The sequence below is a fragment of the Cetorhinus maximus genome, chromosome 7 (assembly GCF_964194155.1).
Source record: "Cetorhinus maximus chromosome 7, sCetMax3.hap1.1, whole genome shotgun sequence".
Classification (NCBI taxonomy): domain Eukaryota; kingdom Metazoa; phylum Chordata; class Chondrichthyes; order Lamniformes; family Cetorhinidae; genus Cetorhinus; species Cetorhinus maximus.
Window position 1 is genome coordinate 3,757,401 of NC_135885.1, and position 19,523 is coordinate 3,776,923.

At 44.4% G+C, this 19,523-nt stretch overlaps 1 protein-coding gene across 1 annotated transcript in view; it reads right to left on the reverse strand.

The window, feature by feature from the left end:
• Positions 1–352: 352 nt before the first annotated feature.
• The window catches only part of lrrc51 (leucine rich repeat containing 51), a 34,476-nt gene continuing 15,305 nt past the window's right edge, over positions 353–19,523 (reverse strand). Inside the window, exons 4-5 of the mRNA XM_078545014.1 lie at positions 15,723–15,871; positions 353–715 (exon numbers count right to left, since the gene is read on the reverse strand). Coding sequence (XP_078401140.1) covers positions 577–715; positions 15,723–15,871 — 288 coding nt within the window. The 3' untranslated portion in view covers positions 353–576. The remainder of the gene's footprint in view (positions 716–15,722; positions 15,872–19,523) is intronic.

Sequence of the window (19,523 nt, forward strand, 5' to 3'; positions counted from 1 at the left end):
GGGGTAGGATTGGGATTCTTCACCTCATTCAAGAACCATGCATATGTAAGAGGCTAGAGACAAGGTGGTCTTTTCCTGTGCAACCTTTTCATGTGATCCAAATGTTTGTCTCATACCATCCCATCACTGCCCCACCTTTCCTGGCACCATGTATCCCCCACACACCATTCCTGCTCTGTTCCTCTCATCTCCCACCACCTACATCTGCATTTGTTCATTGATGTCATTGTGGCAGCTCCTGTGGCAAATTCTGTCAGCGAGATAGCAGCACTGGGAAGATGGCTTGACACTAGAAATTGTATTTCCCTCCTGTGAGGAGTGAAAAGCAGTGTGGGAGGGGGCAGAAACATTCAGTCTGCATTCAATGGTGACACACATGCATGTGCGCATACACATACACACGGACCTTGAGTAATCTTAGAAATAATTGTCAGTAATCAACAAGACTTTTTTAAAAAATCAAATTAATTTGAGAAAATTGTGGAGTGTGTTCCGGCATTCCCAATTCAGTGGCTCTGCTCCAGCTGGGAATCCAACAAAGCGTGGGAAGAAATCCACTGCAACGCCATCTTGGAATCAGTCATGGTACTTTCTCCTGGCGACACGCTTACGTTTGGTGAATGGCTTCAGGACAGCAGCAGTAGAACGATCTTGTTTGGTGATTGTGCTGTAGTCTAGTGACTTTAACTGTGGGATGACCCCCACCAAATAACTCCTTCAGGGGTGGGCGTGGTGGGGAGAGAGAGAGAGTGAGTTAAACTTCAATCGCTGGAATTTCCAGAATCTTACAATCAAGAAGGGGAGGGGGTCACAGCCCACAGTGCCTGTGCCGGCTTTTTGAAAGGGCTTTCCAATTTGTCCCACTTCCTCTTTCAATAACAACTTGCATTTATAGAGTACCCTTAATGTTGTAAAATTTCCCAAAGTACATCACAGCAGCATTATCAGACAAAGTTCCTCATCGACTTAAAACCTTTTCCCATTTTAAGTAATGTTTTTATTCTTTTACAGGATGTGGGTGTCGCTGGCTAGGCCGACATTTATTGCCCATCCCTCATTGCCCCTTGAGAAGGTGGTGGTGAGCTGCCGCCTTCAACCGCTGCAGTCCATGTGGTGTAGGTACACCCACAGTGCTGTTAGGGAGGGAGTTCCAGGATTTTGACCCAGTGACAGTGAAGGAATGGCGGTATATTTCCAAGTCAGGATGGCGTGTGGCTTGGAAGGGAACTTGCAGGTGGTGGTGTTCCCATGAATCTGCTGGCCTTGTTCTTCTCGATGCAAGAGGTCCTGGGTTTGGAAGGTCTTGTTGAAGGATGTTAGGAAATAAAGATAGTTTAAGCAAGTTATATTTGTATTTGTGGGTGTTAGGAATGATTTTTAGTTTTAAAGTTTTATTTGTATTTCTCTATCTGTGTATTAAGAAAGGTGAAATGGAGTTTTAGTTTCACTTTAAAAGGCTGCTTGCATTTCTAATGAGTTTTATGACCCCTAAAGTGAAGGTAAACGTACATGGGTAGAAGGATTGGACTGTTGCCTAGCAACGGGCCCAGAGAGGCAGGTCCCTCCCATAGACACACACAAAAAGAGAAACTGCAGTTGTGCTGGAAGGTATTTGAGTGCAGTTGTTTTTCTTAAATCATTCATGGGATGTGGGCATCGCTGGCTAGGCTAGCATTTATTGCCCATCTCTTATTGCCCTTGTTTAGAATCAACCACATTGCTGTGGGTCTGGAGTCACATGTAGGCCAGACCAGGTAGATTTCCTTCCCTAAATGACAGATGGGTTTTTACTACAATTGGCAATGGTTTCCTGGTCATCATCAGACTTTTAATTCCAGATATTTATTGAAATCAAATTTCAACATCTGCTATGGTGAAATTCGAACCTGGGTCCCCAGAGCATTACCCTGTTCTCTGGATTACCAGTCCAGTGACAATACCACTACACCACTGCCTCCCCAATGGCTCTGAAAGCTGCTGCCAGGAGACAATGGAGCAAAGGGGACAGATAGCCAGTCCCAAGCTAAAGAAAAACCCCAAAAATCCAGGGGAGTGGAAGAGGGGAAAGTCCAAAGAAGGCCTTCGAGTCAAAGGAAGGACAGGAACCTGGGAAAAGGTCCTATTAAATGAAGTTAAGAGTGAGGGGCAGTGAGAAAGGCTCCAAGCTTCTGGTTTAGAGATGCAAGCTGTTCTCACTTTAAGTCTGCTTTCTACAGCTTTTAAGAGGCAAGAAAGTCCAAAGAGACAACAGAAGGTCTGTAACTCTTTGTTATGGCCATGTGAAGCAGTGGTACTGTTGACGGCTGAGTCAGAGAGACAGAGTTTGTGGAAGACAGCTTGAATGCATATGGTGACCCAGGGTAGAGGAACATCGGAAGGACAGTTTGAAACCCTGGAGATGAACCCTTGCGGAAGGTGTCTGAGCGAAAGCGTCGGTTTGGAAGAAGATTCCAAGGCGAGCTCTTGGAGAGTGGAGATTGGAAATCTTTGTGAAAGATGGAATTCAGGGAGACTAGTTAGTTTATGGTGTGACAAGCGTCTGGGGGAAGTTGAGAGATCAATAGCATCTGGTTGGGGTGGCACTTGTTACTTGATTTGAGTGTGGTGTGTCTGACCATAGGGTGCCATAGACTGTGTACTTACTATGAACATTAGAGTCTAAGATAGCTTTTGTAACTTGTAGTATCCTTACAAATCTGTATATATCTGGAGATCCCCAATATCACAGATGCCAGTCTTCAGCCAATCGATTCACTCCATGTGATATCAAGAAACAGCTGAAGGAACTGGATACTGCAAAGGCTATGGGGCCTGACAATATTCCTGCAATAGTACTCAACACTTGTACTCCAGAACTGGCCGTGTCCCTAGCCAAGTTGTTCCAGTACAGCTACAACACTGGCATCTTCCCGGCTATGTGGAAAATTGCCCAGGTCTGTCCTGTACACAAAAAGCAGGACAAATCCAACCCGACCAATTACCGTCCCATCAGTCTACTCTCGATCAACAGTAAAGTAATGGAAGGGGACATCAACAGCGCTTGCTTAGCAATAACCTGCTCACTGACGTCCAGTTTGGGTTCCGCCAGGGCCACTCAGCTCCTGACCTCATTACAGCCTTGGTTCGAACATGGACAAAAGAGCTGAACTCCCGAGGTGAGAGTGACTGCCCTTGACATCAAGGCAGCATTTGACTGAATGTGGCATCAGGGAGCCCTAGCAAAACTGGAGTTAATGGGAATCGGGGAAAACTCTCTGCTGGTTGGGGTCAAACCTAGCACAAAGGAAGATGGTTGTGGTTGTTGGAGGTCAGTCATCTCAACTCCAGAACATCACTACGTGTGTTCCTCAGGGTAGTGTCCTCGGCCCAACCATCTTCAGCTGCTTCGTTAATGACCTTCCTTCCGTCATAAGGTCAGAAGTGGGGATGTTCGCTGATAATTTCACAATATTCGCCATTTGCAACCCCTCTGATACTGAAGCAGTCCATGTCCAAATGCAGCAAGACCTGGACAGTATCCAAGCTTGGGCTGGCAAGTGGCAAGTAACATTCGTGCCACACAAGTGTCAGGCAATGACCATCGCCAACAAGAGAGAATCCAACCATCGCCCCTTGATGTTCAATGGCATTACCATCACTGAATCCCCCATTATCAACATCCTGGGGGTTACCATTGATCAGAAACTGAACTGGACTAGCCATATAAACACTGGCTACAGAGCTGGTCAGAGGCTAGGAATCGTGTGACGAGTAACTCAATCACCTGATTCCCCAAAGCTTGTCCACCAAATACAAGGCACAAGTCAGGATTGTGATGGAGTACTCCCCACTTTCCTGGATGAGTGCAGCTCCAACAACACACAAGAAGCTTGACACCATCCAGGACAAAGCAGCCCTCTTGATTGGCACCACATCCACAAACACTCACTCCCTCCACCACCGATGCAATGTAGCAGCAGTGTGTACCATCTACAAGATATACGGAAGGAATTCATCAAGGCTGCTTAGACAGCACCTTCCAAACCCACGACCACTACCATCTAGAACGACAAGGGCAGCAGATAGATGGGAACACCATCACCAGGAAATTTCCTTTCAAGTCACTCACCATCCTGACTTGGAAATATATCGCCGTTCCTTCACTATCGCTGGGTCAAAATAACAGCACTGTGGGTGTATCTACACCATATTGACTGCAGCAGCTCAAGAAGGTGTACCTACACCACCACCTTCTCAAGGGCAACTAGGGATGGGCAATAAATACTGGCCCAACCAGTGAAGCCCACATCCCATGAATGATATTTTTTAAAAAAGGTATAGTTGTGGGTGAAGGAGTATTGTATTATAGTTCATCTTGTTTAATAAATGTTCTATTCTTTTGTTAAAAGTTCATCACATCAGCTGACCCCTGTTCAGTAGCTACTCTCCACATATCTAAACAAACAAAGTTAGGATCTATCAAGCTGGGTTCCACTCTGGGATCAGGCTTGGCCAGGGGTAACCTCAGCTGGGATCATAATAAGGGGCCTTGGTGAGTTGCTACAGTGTATCTTGTAGATGGTACACACTGCTGCCTGAGTGCTCGGTGGTGGAGGGAGTGAATGTTTAAGGTGATGGATGGGGTGCCAATCATGTGGGCTGCTTTGTCCTGGACGGTGTTGAGCTTCTTGTGTTGTCGGAGCTGCACTCGCCCAGGCAAGTATATAGTCGATTCCCTTTTGAATGTTACTATTGCAAACATGAAATAGGAACACGAGTAGGCCATTCGGCCCTTCAAGCCTGCTTCGCCATTCAATAAGATCATGGCTCATTTTTTTGTTTCAAATTCCATATTCCCATGTACCCCTGATAACCTTGGGTACTTGTTAGGCAAGGCAATCAATCTACCTCCACCTTAAAAATATCCAATGACCCCGCTTCCACCGCTCCCTGAGGCAGAAAGTTCCAAAGTCGCACAACCCTCCGAAAAAGAATTCTCCATCTCTGTCCTTTGGAATTCAGCAAAGGAGAACCAAGAGATTGATTAAGGGAGGAAAATAGAATATGATAGTAAACTTGCAAGGAACATAAAAGTGGACTGCAAAAGCTTCTATAAGTATGTAAAAAGAGAAAGATTAGTGAAGACAAATGTAGGTCCCATAAAGTCCAAAACGGGAGAATTTATAAGAGAAAACCAGGAAATGGCAGAGAAATTAAACAATTACTTTAGTTCTGTCTTCACGGAGGAAGACACAAATAACTTCCCAGAAATTCTAGGGAACCAAGGTCTAGTGAGGAGGAGGAATTGAAGGATGTAGTATTATTTAAAAAGTAGTGTTGGAGAAATTAATAGGACTGAAAGCTGACAAATCTCCGTGGCCTGATAATCTACCCCAGGACAAAAACAGAATTACCTGGAAAAACTCAGCAGGTCTGGCAGCATCGGTGGAGAAGAAATCAGTTAACGTTTCGAGCCTTCACGACCCTTCGGCAGAACTGAAGCATAGTTAGGAGAAAGGAGAAATATAAGCTGGTTTAAGGTGGGGGGGGGGGGGGGGGGGGCGGGAGGAGAGAGAAGTTGAGGGTGTGGTGATTGTGGAGATAAGCAAGCAGTGATAGGAGCAGATAATCAAAAGATGTCACAGACAAAAGGATCAAAGAGGTGTTGAACACCTCTTTGATCCTTTTGTCTGTGACATCTTTTGATTATCTGCTCCTATCACTGCTTGCTTATCTCCACAATCACCACACCCTCAACTTCTCTCTCCTCCCGCACCCCCCCCACATTAAACCAGCTTATATTTCTCCTTTCTCCTAACTATGCTTCAGTTCTGCCGAAGGGTCGTGAAGGCTCGAAACGTTAACTGATTTCTTCTCCACCGATGCTGCCAGACCTGCTGAGTTTTTCCAGGTAATTCTGTTTTTGTTTTGGATTTCCAGCATCCGCAGTAGCTTTTAGCTTTTTGTTTTTATCTACCCCAGGAGGTGGCTATGGAAATAGTGGATGTGTTGGTTGTCATCTTCCAAAATAAAGTAGATTCTGGAACAGTCCCAGCAGATTGGAGGGTGGCAAATGTAACCCCACTATTTAAAAAAGGAGGGAGGAAGAAAACAGGGAATTACAGATTGGTTAGCCTAACATCAGTAGTAGGGAAAATGCTAGAATGTTATAAAGGATGTGATAACAGAACACTTAGAAAATATCAACAGGATTAGACAAAGTCAGCATGGATTTATGAAAGGGAAATCATGTTTGACAAACCTATTGGAGTTTTTTGAGGACGTAACTAGCAGGATAGATAAGGGAGAACCAGTGGATGTGGTGTATTTGGATTTTCAGAAAGCTTTTGATAAATTCACACACAAGAGGATAGCGTGTAAAATTAAAGCACATTGACTTGGGGGTAATGTATTGGCATGGATTGAGAATCGGTTAGCAGACAAGGAATAGGAATAAAAGGGTCTTTTTCAGAGTGGTGGACGATGACTAGTGGGGTACCGCAGGGATCAGTGCTTGGGCCCCAGCTATTCACAATATACATCAAGGATTTAGATGAGAGAATCAAATGTAATATTTCCAAGTTTGCTGATAACACAAACTTTGGTGGGAATGTGAGTGGTGAGGAGAATGTTAAGAGGCTCCAAGGTGATTTAGACAGGTTGAGTAAGTGGGCTAATACATGGCAGATGCAGTATAACGTGGTTAAGTGTGAAGTTATCTACTTTGGTAGGAAAAACAGAATGGCCAAGTATTATTTAAATAGTGATAGATTGGGAAATGTTGATGTACAAAGGGACCTGGGTGTCTTTGTACACCAATCACTGAAAGCAAGCATGCAGGTGCAGCAAGCAGTTAAGGCAAATGGTATAACAAAAACAGAATTACCTGGAAAAACTCAGCAGGTCTGGCAGCATCGGCGGAGAAGAAAAGAGTCGACGTTTCGAGTCCTCATGACCCTTCAACAGAACTGAGTATAGTTAGGAGAGGGGTGAAATATAAGCTGGTTCAAGGTGGGGGGGGTTGGGGGAGAGAAGTTGAGGGTGGGGTGGTTGTAGGGACAAGCAAGCAGTGATAGGAGCAGTATCTGGGATGGCAGGAGCAGTATCTGGGATGGCAGGATTATCGTATGAGGAGAGATTGGGTCAACTAGGCCTGTATTCACTGGAGTTTATAACAATGAGAGGGGATCTCATTGAAACTTTTAAAATTCTGACAGGGCTGGACAGACTGGACACAGGGATTATGTTTCTTCTGGCTGGGATGTCTAGAAAAAGGTGTCATAGTCTCAGGATACGGGGTAGACCATTTAGGATTGAGATGAGAAACTTCTTCACTCAGAGGGTGGTGAACCTGTGGAATTCTCTACCACAGAAGGCTGTGGAGGCCAAGTCACTGAATATATTTAAGAAGGAAATATATTTTGAGAGTCTAAAGGCGTCAAGGGGTATGGGGAGAGTGTGGGTGTATGGCGTTGAGATAGAGGATCAGCCATGATCATATTGAATGGCGGAGCAGACTTAAAGGGCCAAATGAGCTACTCCTGCTTCTGTTTTCTATGTTTCTAGTTCTGGACTCACCCACAATAGGAAACATCCTTGCCAAGTCCAGCTTGTCGAGACCATTCAGGATCTTGTATACTTCAATCAAGTCACCCCTCACTCTTCTAAACTCTGGTGGAAACAAGCCCAGTCTGTCCAACCTTTCCTCATAAGCTCATTTCAGGTATCAATCTAGTAAACCTCCTCTGAACTGTCTCCAACATATTTATGTCCTTCCTTAATTAAGGAGACCAAAACTGCACACAGTATTCGAGATGCAGTCTCACCAATGCCCTTTATAAATGAAGCATAACATCCTTATTTTTACGTTCAATCCCTCTTGTAATAAAGGATATCATTCCATTAGCCTTCTTAATTACTTGCTGTACCTGCAGACTAATTTTCATGGTCTTAGACACGGGAACACCTAGATCCCACTGCACCTCAGAATTCTGAATCGTTCTCCGTTTAACTAATAGTCTGCTTTTTTGTTCTTCCTGCGAAAGTGAACAATTTCATATTTCCCACATTAAACTCCACCTGCCAGATTTTTGCCCACTCGCTCAACCTATCTATATCCGTCTGCAACCTCATGTCCTCTTCTCAACATACTTTCCTACCTATCTTTGTGTCATCTGCAAATTTAGCTACTCATGCCTTCACTCCCCTCATCTAAGTCATTGATATAAATTGTAAAAAGTGCCCCAGCACAGACCACTGCGGGACTCCACTCGTCACATCCTGCCAATCCGAAAAAGATCCATTTATATACATAATCTGTATTTTCTGCCAGCCAGCCAATCTTCTATCCATGCTAATATGTTACCCACTACGCCATGAGCTTTCATTTTCCACTGTGAGCTTTGATGTGGCAACTTATCAAATGCCTTCTGGAAATCCAAGTACAGCACATCTACAGGCTCCCCTTTATCCACAGCAAATGTTATTCCTTCAAAGAGCTCCAATAAATTGGTTAAACACAATTTCCCCTTCTCAAAGCCATTTACCTTGAGTTTTTCTATGTGCCCAGCTATAACCCCCTTAATGCTCGATTCTAACATCTTCCCCAAGACAGACGTCAAGCTAACTGGCTTATAGTTTCCTGTTTTCTGCCTCCCTCCTTCTTGAATAGAGGGGTTATATTTGCTCCTTTCCAGAATCTAGTGAATTTTGGAAAATTAACACCAATGCATCTTCTATCTCATTAGCCACCTCTTTTAAGACCCTAGGATGAAGTCCATCTGGACCTGTAGACTTGTCAGCCCGCAGCTCCATCAGTTTGCTCAGTACCGCTTCCCCAGTGAGTGTAGTTTCACCAAGTTCCTCTCTCTCTTCCACCTCCTGGTTTACAGCTATTACTGGAATGTTTTTTGTATCTTTTATAGTGAAGACAAAAGCAAAATATTTGTTCATTTCATCCCCATTTTGTTATTATCTACTATTAACTCCCCATTGTCACTCTCTAGAGGACCAGCACACACTTTACTTACTCCTACATAAAAGCAAGAAACTGCAGATGCTGGAAATCCAAAACAAAAATAAAAATACCTGGAAAAACTCAGCAGGTCTGGCAGCATCTGCGGAGAGGAACACAGTTAACGTTTCGAGTCCGTATGACTCTTCAACAGAACTTACTCTTTTCCTTTTTAAATACCTGTAGAAACTCTTGTAGTCCATTTTTACATTTCTTTCTCTTGATTAACCTTTTAGTCATTCTCTGCCATTCTTTGTATTCTGACCAATCATCTGACCTGCCACTCATCTTTGCGGAGTTATATGCTTTTTCCTTAAGTTTGATGCTTTCCTTAACTTCTTTAGTTAACCACAAATGGTGAGTCCTCCCCTTAGATTTTTCTTTATAGTAGAAATATACTTATTCTGTGTATTCTGAAATATTGCCTTAAATGTCTGCCACTGCTTCTCTATTGATCTATCCTCTAGTATCCCAGTTCACTTCAGCTAGCTCAGCTTTCATGCCCATATGGTTGCCCTTATTTAAGTTTAAAATACTTGTCTCAGAACCACTCTTCTCCCTTTCAAACTGGATGTAAAATTCAATCATATTGTGCTCGCTGCTACCTAGGGGTGCCTTTACTTTGAGGCCATTAATCCTGTCACGTTACACAATACCAAGTCTAATATAACCTGCGATCTGGTTGGTTCCAGAACATGCTGCTCTATGAAACTATCACAAAATCATTCTATGAACTCCTCATCCAGGCTACTACTGCCAATCTGATTTTTCCAGTTTATATGTAGATAAAATCAACCATGATTATTTATTTATATTTATTTGTTCATGGGATGTGAGCATCGCTGGCTAGGGTAGTATTTATTGCCCATCCCGAATTGCCCTTGAGAAGGTGATGGTGAGCTGCCTTCTTGAAATGCTGTCATCCATGTGGTGTAGGTACACCCACAGTGCTGTTAGGGAGGGAGTTCCAGGATTTTGACCCAGCGACAGTGAAAGAACGGCGATATATTTCCAAGTCAGGATGGTGAGTGGCTTGGAGGGGAACTTCCAGGTGGTGATGTTCCCATGTGTCTGCTGTCCTTGTCCTGCTTGATGGTATTGGTCGAAGGTTTGGAAGGTGAGTTCCTGCAGTGCATCTTGTAAATGGTACACATTGCTGCCACTGTGCATTGGTGGTGGAGAGAGTGAATGTTTGTGGATGGGGTGCCAATCAAGTGGCTGCTTTGTCTTGAATGGTGTCAAGCTTCTTCAGTGCTGTCGGAGCTGCACTCATCCAGGCAAGTGGTGAGTATTCCATCAAACTCCTGACTTGCGCCTTGTAGACAGTGGACAGGTTTTGGGGAGTCAGGAGGTGAGTTACTCGCGGCAGCATTCCAAGCCTCTGACCTGCTCTTGTAGCCACAATATTTATATGGCTAGTCCAGTTCAGTTTCTGGTCAATGGTAACCCCCAGGATGTTGTTCATGGGGGATTCAGCAATGGTAATGCCATTGAATGTCAAAGGGTGATGGTTAGATTCTCTCTTGTTGGACATGATCATTGACTGGCACTTGTGTGGCGCGAGTGTTACTTGCCACTTGTCAACCCAAGCCTGGATATTGTCCAGCTCTTGCTGCATTAGGTCATGGACTGCTTCAGATTCTGAGGAGTTGCGAATGGTGCTGAACATTGTGCAATCATCAGCCAACATCCCCACTTCTGACCTTATGATGGAAGGAAGGTCATTGATGAAGCAGCTGAAGATGGTTGGGCCTAGGACACTACCCTGTGGAACTCCTGCAGTGATGTCCTGGAACTGCCGCCCCTCTATCACAAGCACCCAATATTTCTTCAATATTAAATCTGATCCCGCTGCTCTTTCAGGCAGCGCGTACAAGGTCATACTTTTGAATGAAGAAAATATTCTCCTCATTTCCCCCTCTGATTCTTTTGCCAATTACCGTAAATCTGTGTCCTCTGGTTACAGGCCTTCATGCTAGTGGAAACAATTTGTCTTTATTTTTCCCTCATGATTTTGAACACATCTATGAAATCTAGCGTCTCCAATCCCTCTGCATAACTGAAGTCCTTTATCCCTTGTATCCATCTGATAAATCTCCCCTGCACCCTCTCCAAAGCCTTGACATCTTTAGTAAAGTGTTGTGCACAGAATTGGATGCAAAACTCCAGCTGGGGCCTAACCAGTAATTTATGTACATTCAGCCTAATATCCTTGCTTTAGTACTCCATTCCTCTATCAATAAAATCAAGGATCCCATAAATGGTTGAAGAAGATGAACAAGGAACTGGGAAAAAAGAAATTGGATAGGATGACAGAGTGAATTGCTGTGATTTTGAATGCACTGCCTGAAAGGGTGGTGAAGCAGATTCAACAGTAACTTTCAAAAGGGAATTGGATAATATTCTGGCCAGAAGACAGGAAGGAAAAAAAAATCTGGCTACTTTATAAAATTATCTTCATTTTAAAAATGGACAAGTCTTTACCCTGACTAGCCATGACTCATACCAGAGGAATTTCTAACCTTCAAAAGCCAGTAGGGACCTTGTTATCTTTAAAGAGGTGTTAATGCTCTCTTGACTGCTGACAATCAAATTCCAAAGAAATGCACCATCCCCATTGCATTTCTAAGGCAGAGATTCAGCCAACGTAAATGGTATGTCTGCAAAGGACAAAAGAGACTCATTCCTCTATTAAACACCTCGAGATTCCAGACCTGGGAAAATACATCTTTTGTCTGACACCCGGGAGAGGTGGTGGGAGGTATGTCACATGACCTCCCCAAACCTGTCATATTACCATGTGGAACCGAACCCAGGCAGTCTACCATTTTAATATAAAGGCAAAATACTGCAGATGCTGGAAATCTAAAACAAAAACAAAAAATGCTGGAAAAACTCAGCAGGTCTGACAGCATCTGTGGAGAGAAATACAAAGTTAACGTTTCGAGTCTGTATGACTCTTCAGAGCTAAGGGGAAGTAGAAGTCTACCATTTTATCATCTAACAGGTAGCAGCAGAAAGAGCTCTGCCTGGCCCTCATCTACACTGTGAACTACTGGAACAGCGGAACTTCTCTATATGTGCCTTCAAGACCAATTCATCTCTAAAACAAAAACAGAATTACCTGGAAAAACTCAGCAGGTCAATTAATCCCCCTCTAGAGCTCAAGTCCAGGATAACCCAATTTGAATTTGGCCAATGTCCAAAATTTTAAAACAAGACTGAACTGGATAGTGAAAGAAACCAATTGGAAGCCAAAGAGGTAAAATTTGGTGGCTGGAACTAATTTTAAGACAAGTAACTTCCCGCAGAAAATTCCTTGTCCTAACACTAAGAAAATGGCAACATATATTTGATGCCCAATTAATGTTTGTTCAGCAAGAGAATTTAAGTGTGGAAAGTTTGGAGACCCTTAGCACAGATCAATTGAAAGTTGTAGCTGGGGAAATACAGTTCAAATTGTCCAGCAAAACAAAAGAAAATAACTAATCCTGGCATTGGTGGAACATCTGGATCTTATGTTACCAGTACAGCGGTCGGATGAAAGCTCAATCATGACTCTGAATCCCCTCCCCAACCAATTTTGAGCTGGAAAGGCTTAAATTGGAGTAGAATTTAGGAGAGGGAAGAGAGAGCAAGGGAACAAGAAAAGGAAAGAGAATTCCAGCTCCGAAAATTGGAAATGGAGCTAGCAGCTCACAGGAAAGAGAGAGCAGACAACTCACCGCTGCAAGGGAAAATCTCTCTCTTCCCGACAGCATTCCCTGATCACCCTAATCCAGAACTACTCTGAGGTGATTTGAGAAAATATCAGGACAGCTAAAATGGCCCTCAGAGATCTGGACATTTTTAATTCAAGGGCAGCTGTCAGGGAGAGCCCAAGAGGTCTGTTCCATGCAGCCTTCTGAGGTGTCCCTAAATTACGAGCTGTCCAAGGCTGCCATCCTAAGTGCCTACGAATTAGTCCCAGAGGCATACCGCCAGCAATTCCGGAACGCTTATAACAACGCTCGGCTGAAACAAATCGCATTTGACCGATAGATAAGATCCCTAAAAATCCCACACACCTATGAGGGGTTGCGGGAGTTGGTACTGCAGGAGGAATTCAAAAATTGCCTATCCTCCAACCTGCGAATACACCTAGCGGAGCAGAGAATCCTCACAGCCAGGGGTGCGGCAGTCACAGCAGACAGCTATGATCTCACCTATAGGCTGGAAACTCAGGCAGATCCTTTCCAAGCTACACCCATCAGCATTGGAAAGATGAGCATGGCGACCGAGAGAGGAAAGGGCCTCCACTCAGAAAAGAAAACACAAAAGAGGGTGCAAGAAGCCCCCCTACAGCCTGAAAGGAGAATTCCTGGAGGCTGTTCTCATTGCAACAAAATAGGCCATTCCAGACCTGAGTGCTGGAGGTTGCTAGGCAAGCCAGTTGGCCTGGTAGGGCTGTACATGAGTAGTCCCTCGAAGAGTGTCTCAATGGGTAGTGCAGGCAGAGCCGCTCGCGACAGGAACTTACCCTTAAGAGGGTATGGCATTCTGTGTCCCTGAGCCGGACAAACTCCCAGAGCGTTTCCAGAGCTTTGTCCATTTGGGAACAGTGTCCCTCTACTCATCCCCAAAATGTGAGCAAGTCTGTGGTACTGCTCCGGGACACGGGGGCCACTCAATCCTTCATATTGGACAGAAACTCAAACCTAACCCCAAGTCCTCCCTGAAGGTCAAAGTGCTGATCAGTGGAGTGGGGGGAGGATCTGTATTTGCACCCCTCTTGTAAGGCCCACCTAGAGTGTGACCTTGTTTCAGGCCCTGTTACAGTAAGAATTGTACCTCAGCTACCAGTAGCAGGAATCGATTTCCTCCTTGGGAATGATTTGATGACAGCCAGGTGCGAGCCAGTGAAAGAAAAGAGGCCAAGACCAAGGAGCTGAAGTCTGCAGAAGGGCAGAAAGCTGGAGAAGATCCAGAGGCCCAAAATGGGGGGATAGCACCCATAGACCTTGAGTGAGAGCTGCTCGAATGTAGCAAGGCCAAAGTCAAGGCAGTAAAGTTAAACGAGGTCCAGAAATGGCCCCTAGAATCTGAAATAACTAATGGGCACAGTTTCAAAATAAGGGTCTCCTATTTAAGACAGAGATGAAGAGGAATTTCTTCTCTCAGAGGGTCGTTAGTATTTGGAATTCTCTTCCCCAGAGAGCAGGGGAGCCTGGGTTATTGAATATATTCAAGGCTGAGTTAGATAGATTTTTGATAGACATGGGAGTCAAGGGTTTTGGGGGCAGGAATGTGGTGTTAAGGCCACATCAGATCAACCATGATCTTATTGAATCGTGGAGCAAACTTGAGGGGCCAAATGGCCTACACCTGCTCCTATTTCTTATGTTTTTATATGTTCTTATGCTTAGAGCCATAGAAGTCTACAGTACAGAAAAAGGCCCTTCGCCCATTGAGTCTGCGCCAGTCAAACAAGTACCTAACTATTCTAATCCCATTTTCCAGCACTAGGCCCATAGCCTTGTATGCCATGGCATTGTAAGTGCACATCCAAATACTTCTTAAATGTTATGAGGGTATCTGCCTCTGCCACCCTTTCAGGCAGTGAGTTCCAGATTCCCACCACCCTCTGGGTGAAAAAATTCTTCCTCACATCCCCTCTAAACCTCCTGCCCCTTAGCTTAAATCTATGCCCTCTGGTTATTGATCCCTCCACCAAGGGGAAAAGTTCCTTCCTGTCTACCCTATCTATGCTCCTCATAAATTTATACACCTCAATCATGTCCCCCCTCAATCTTCTCTGCTCCAGGGAAAATAACCCCAGTCTATCCAATCTCTCCTCATAACTAAAACTCTTCAGCCTTTGTGGGATCTTGCTGTGTCCAAATTAGCTGCTGTGTTTCCTCCATTACAATAATGACAACATTTCAAAAAAGTGTTTCATTGGCTATAAAGTGTTTTGGGATATCCGGAGGAAGTGAAAGGTGCCATATAAATGCAAGTTCCTTATTTTTGGATCAAAGCTCTGCATTCCGCTGATGCAAGAATCATTTTTGGTACCTTCTGAACCAGACCTGGTGTACAGTAGTTTTGTGTTAATTGCATCAGACTAGCAACCAGAGTGAATGTGACATTAAATTCCACCAGGGCAAAATGCAAAAAACTCAATAAATCTGGTGATTGGTGGGCAGTCACCAGATAAAAAGACGATGAATTGCCAGACTGTTGTAATAACTTGTGTCCCTCAGGGAAGGGAACCTGCCGTCCTTACACAGTCTGAGCCTGTGTGCGTCTGCAGTCCCACATCAATGAAACAAGGGATGGGCAATAGATACAGCCTGCACCCTATAACTCAAATCCCGACTGAATGTGGGTGCTTGTGTTGAGGAAAGTGGTAGCCAATCCCTCAAGATAAAACAGGTGAAGGTACGTCAGAGGCCAGCTGTGATCCATACCGAGTTACCAGGGTCTGGTTGAGGTCCATTTACACATCAGCCTCGGTACCACCTACCTTGAAGTATGGAGGGGCGGGGCCAGGACATGACAAGGGTTTGACTGTGATATGCATCCTTTGGTCAAATAGCTGGTCGATCACCCAGTATGGCAAATTTTGACAGGTAGACAGGTAGGATTATACCCCAGCGAGTAGTGAGTGCCCGTCAGAAGAGAATATATTTTGACTTGATGCCCTGTTGCTGTACAGGCCAGAGGACACAGAGAGTCCCAGCCCGGGTACCTGTATCCTTTGATCAGCTCCATAGGGTTGCCATGCAACGTCAGGCTCCGCAGGTGGACCAGCGAGGCCAACTTGTCCACCTCAGACAGCTCGCCAATCTGGTTACCATGGAGATTGAGGATTTGCAGCTTAGTGCACTGGACCAGGACCTGTAGAAAGATTAAACAGTTGACAGACAGTCATTGGATAAAATCCCCAAGCCAAAGTGACAGCAGTATCATTTACATTTAAACATTACAAGTTCATTTGATGCATTTGTTCTTACTCCCTAAAAGCAGGTGCCAGCCATGCCTCTGAGTCAGAATGTTGCGGGTTCAAGTCACATTTCAGAGACTTGAGCCCATAATCCCATACACTCGCAGTGCATTACTGAGGGAGTGCTGCACTGTTGGTGTTGCTGTCTTTTAAACGAGACATTAAGCAAGGGTGTAAAAGATGGCACTATTGAAAGAAAAGTAGGGCGTTCTTCCCCAGTTCTCAGACCAATAGTTATCCATTACCCAACAAGGCTACAACGGATTATCAGTTATTATCACATTGCTATTTGTGGGAGCTTGCTGTGCGCAAATTCTGCCCTGTTTCCCGCATTTCAGTGGTGACTACATGATAGAGGGAGGTGAAAAGTACTATAGAAAATGTTAAGAAAGAGATAGTTTAAGTTATATTGGTATTTGTGGGTATTAAGGAATGAGTGTTAAGTTTGATTAGTATTTTTGTATTTGTGGGTTAAGAAAGGGTCAAGTTGAGTTTTAGTTTCATTTTAAAAGGGGCCTGCATTTTTAATGAGAGTTTTACAACTCTAAGCTAAGTAAAGCAATCAAAAGAAAAAAAATCTAGGCTGTTGCCTTGCAGGGGTTCGGAGAGACAGGTCCCTCCCACAGACACACACCAGAAACTATAAACAGCAGTTTGAGTTCAGTTGGTTTTGAAAGTAGCTGCCAGGAGAGACTTCTTTTTAATTGTTCATGGAATGTGGGTGTCGCTGGCTGGGCCAGCATATATTGCCCATCCCTAATTGCCCTTGAGAACAAAGTAGCTTGCTAGGCCATTTCAGAGGGCATTTAAGAGTCAACCACATTGCTGTGGGTCTGGAGTCACATGTAGGCAGACCAGGCAAGGATGGCAGATTTCCTTTCCTAAAGGACATTAGTGAACCAGATGGGTTTTTACGACAATCGACAATGGTTTCATGGTCATCATTAGACTTTTAATTCCAAATTTTTTTACTGAAGTCAAATTCCACCATCTGCTGTAGTGGGATTCGAACCTGGGTCTCCTGAGCATTACCCTGGGTACCTGGAGTACTTGTCCATTAACAATACCACTATGCCACTGCCTCCCACAAACTGGAGCAAAGGGGACAGATAGCCAGTCCCAAGCTAAAGAAAAGACGCCAAAATCCAGGGGAGTGGAACAGGAGAAAGTCCCAAGCAGACCTTCTAATCAAAGGGAAAGAGCGGAACCTGGAAAAGGTCCTGTTAAGTGAAGTTAACAGTGAGGGGCAGAGAGAAAGCCTCCAAGCTTCAGAATTAAAGAGACAAAAGCTGCAGAAAGCAGATTTAAAGTGAAAACAGCTTGCAAGAGCCAGAAGGTCCAATTAGATGGCTGAAGGTCTGTAACTCTTTGCTATGAGCATGTGAAACAGTGGTACTGCTGATGGCTGAGTCAGTGAGAGAGAGTACGTGGAAGACAGCTTGAATGCATGTGGTGACCCAGGGAAGAGGAACACCGGAAGGAGAGTTTGAAACCCTGGAGGTGAACTCTTGCGGAAGGCGTCTGAGCGAAAGCGTCAGTTTGAGAGAAGATTCTAAGGTGAGGACTTGGAGAGTGGAGATTGGAAACCCTCATGTTAAAGACGGAGTGCAGTGAGACCAGTTGGCTCACGGTGTGACAAGCGTCTGAGGGGAGTTGAGGAGAGATCCATAGTATCTGGTTGAGATGGCATCTGTCACTTGGTTTCAGAATATGGAGTGTCTGACCACAGGTCGCCTATTGGTTTACATGGACTGTGAACGTTAGAGTATAAGATAGCTTTTGTAACTTGTGTTATCCTTACAAATCTGTAAAGGTATAGTTGTGGGTGATGGAGTATTGTAACACAGTTCATCTTTTCTTGTTTAATAAACGTTTTATTCTTTTGTTAAAAGTTTATTAGCTGACTCCGGTGACTCTGTTCAGTAGCCACTCTCCATGTATCCAAACAAATAAATAAAAGTTAGGATCTATCAAGCTGGGTTCCATCCTGGGATCAGGCTTGACCAGTGGTGACCTCAGCTGGGGATCATAATAAAATTAAAGGTTTTTGTTGAATTTGTTTTCTCATTAATTTTGGGCTGAATGTGAGGAATATCAATGTGGTAGAAAGGGAACTTTTCCATTCAGGCCCCTACTGTCAGCATTTCCAAGCATCTGTTTTTCTACTACTTTTTTGACTGTTCATAAACACCATTCAAACCAGAGGTTAGAGGTTTGGAAACAAACCTAGGTACTGTTAGTTAGAAAGTGAACTCTCTCTACATTGTCCCATCAAACACTCCCAGGACAGGTACAACACAGGGTTAGACACAAAGTAAAGCTCCCTCTGTACTGTCCCATCAAACACTACCAGGACAAGAAAAACATGGGGTCAGATACAGAGTAAAGCTCCATCTACACTGTCCCCATCAAACACTCCCAGAACAGGTACAGCAACGGGGTTAGATACAGAGGAAATCTCCCTCTACACTGTCCCCATCAAACACTCCCAGGGCAGGTACAGCACGGGGTTAGATACAGAGTAAAGCTCCCTCTACACTGTCACCATCTAACACTCCCAGGGCAGGGATAGCACAAGCCAATATTACAGGATCTATATCTGCTGGCTGAAGAGTGGACCGAGACAAACACTCTCATTTCATGTAGAACAAACCCCACCTCCCCAAAAGCCAGAAGGGCCTGGTCTGGATTTGAACTCAAGCAAGTGTTAAACCCAAACCATGACCCACTCCCTGCAGCTCGTACACCGGTTTACACTGTGAACTGTACATTCTGAACACAATAATCTCTCAAAACTGCAGCAATAATCAGGGGTGGCAGGGGTGAGTGGGGGGGGGGGGTGTGAGGGAGTTGCTGATATGTGGGAAATAAACGTACAGACAGTTAGGAGTTCACCTTTCCCACAAGGGAGAAGAGTAGAATTTTTTATTAAGACAGTGAGTTGTTGTGATCTGGAATGTGCTACCTGAAAGAGCGGTGGAAGCTGATTCAATAGTAACTTTGAAAAGTGAATTGGATAAATACTTGAACAGGAATTAAATTGCAGGGCAGTGAGAAAAGAGCAGGAGTGTGGGAATAATTGGATAGCTCTTTCAGGGAGCTGGCACAGGTGCAATGGACTGAATGGCCTCCTATGCAGTATGATTCTATACTGTGGGAGCACTGCATCATTAGAAATGCCATAGACTAGTGCACGAGGTGTTCAGATTAACTAATCAAGCCAATCTGAAAATGGCAAAAACTCAAACTGGATTTCTGTAGCAGAGTTTTAGGATGCAAATCAGAAGAAGTGGTGTAAGTGTATAAATGGACTGTTTATAGGCACCACCTTGAATACTGTGCACCAATCAGGCCACCCAATCATTGGAGTGATATTGTCTTGAATTTGAGTCAGAGTCAGTCGAGAGAGAGAGTATTGCATTTATCTTCTTCAGTTCTCTGTCCGAGGGCAGGTCCTTGATAAATGTTAGCCAAGCCACAAATAAACTGCCGAGATCATTTACTACTGGCAGGGCGAGGATGCAGGCCCCTAGCCTGCCTCAGCAG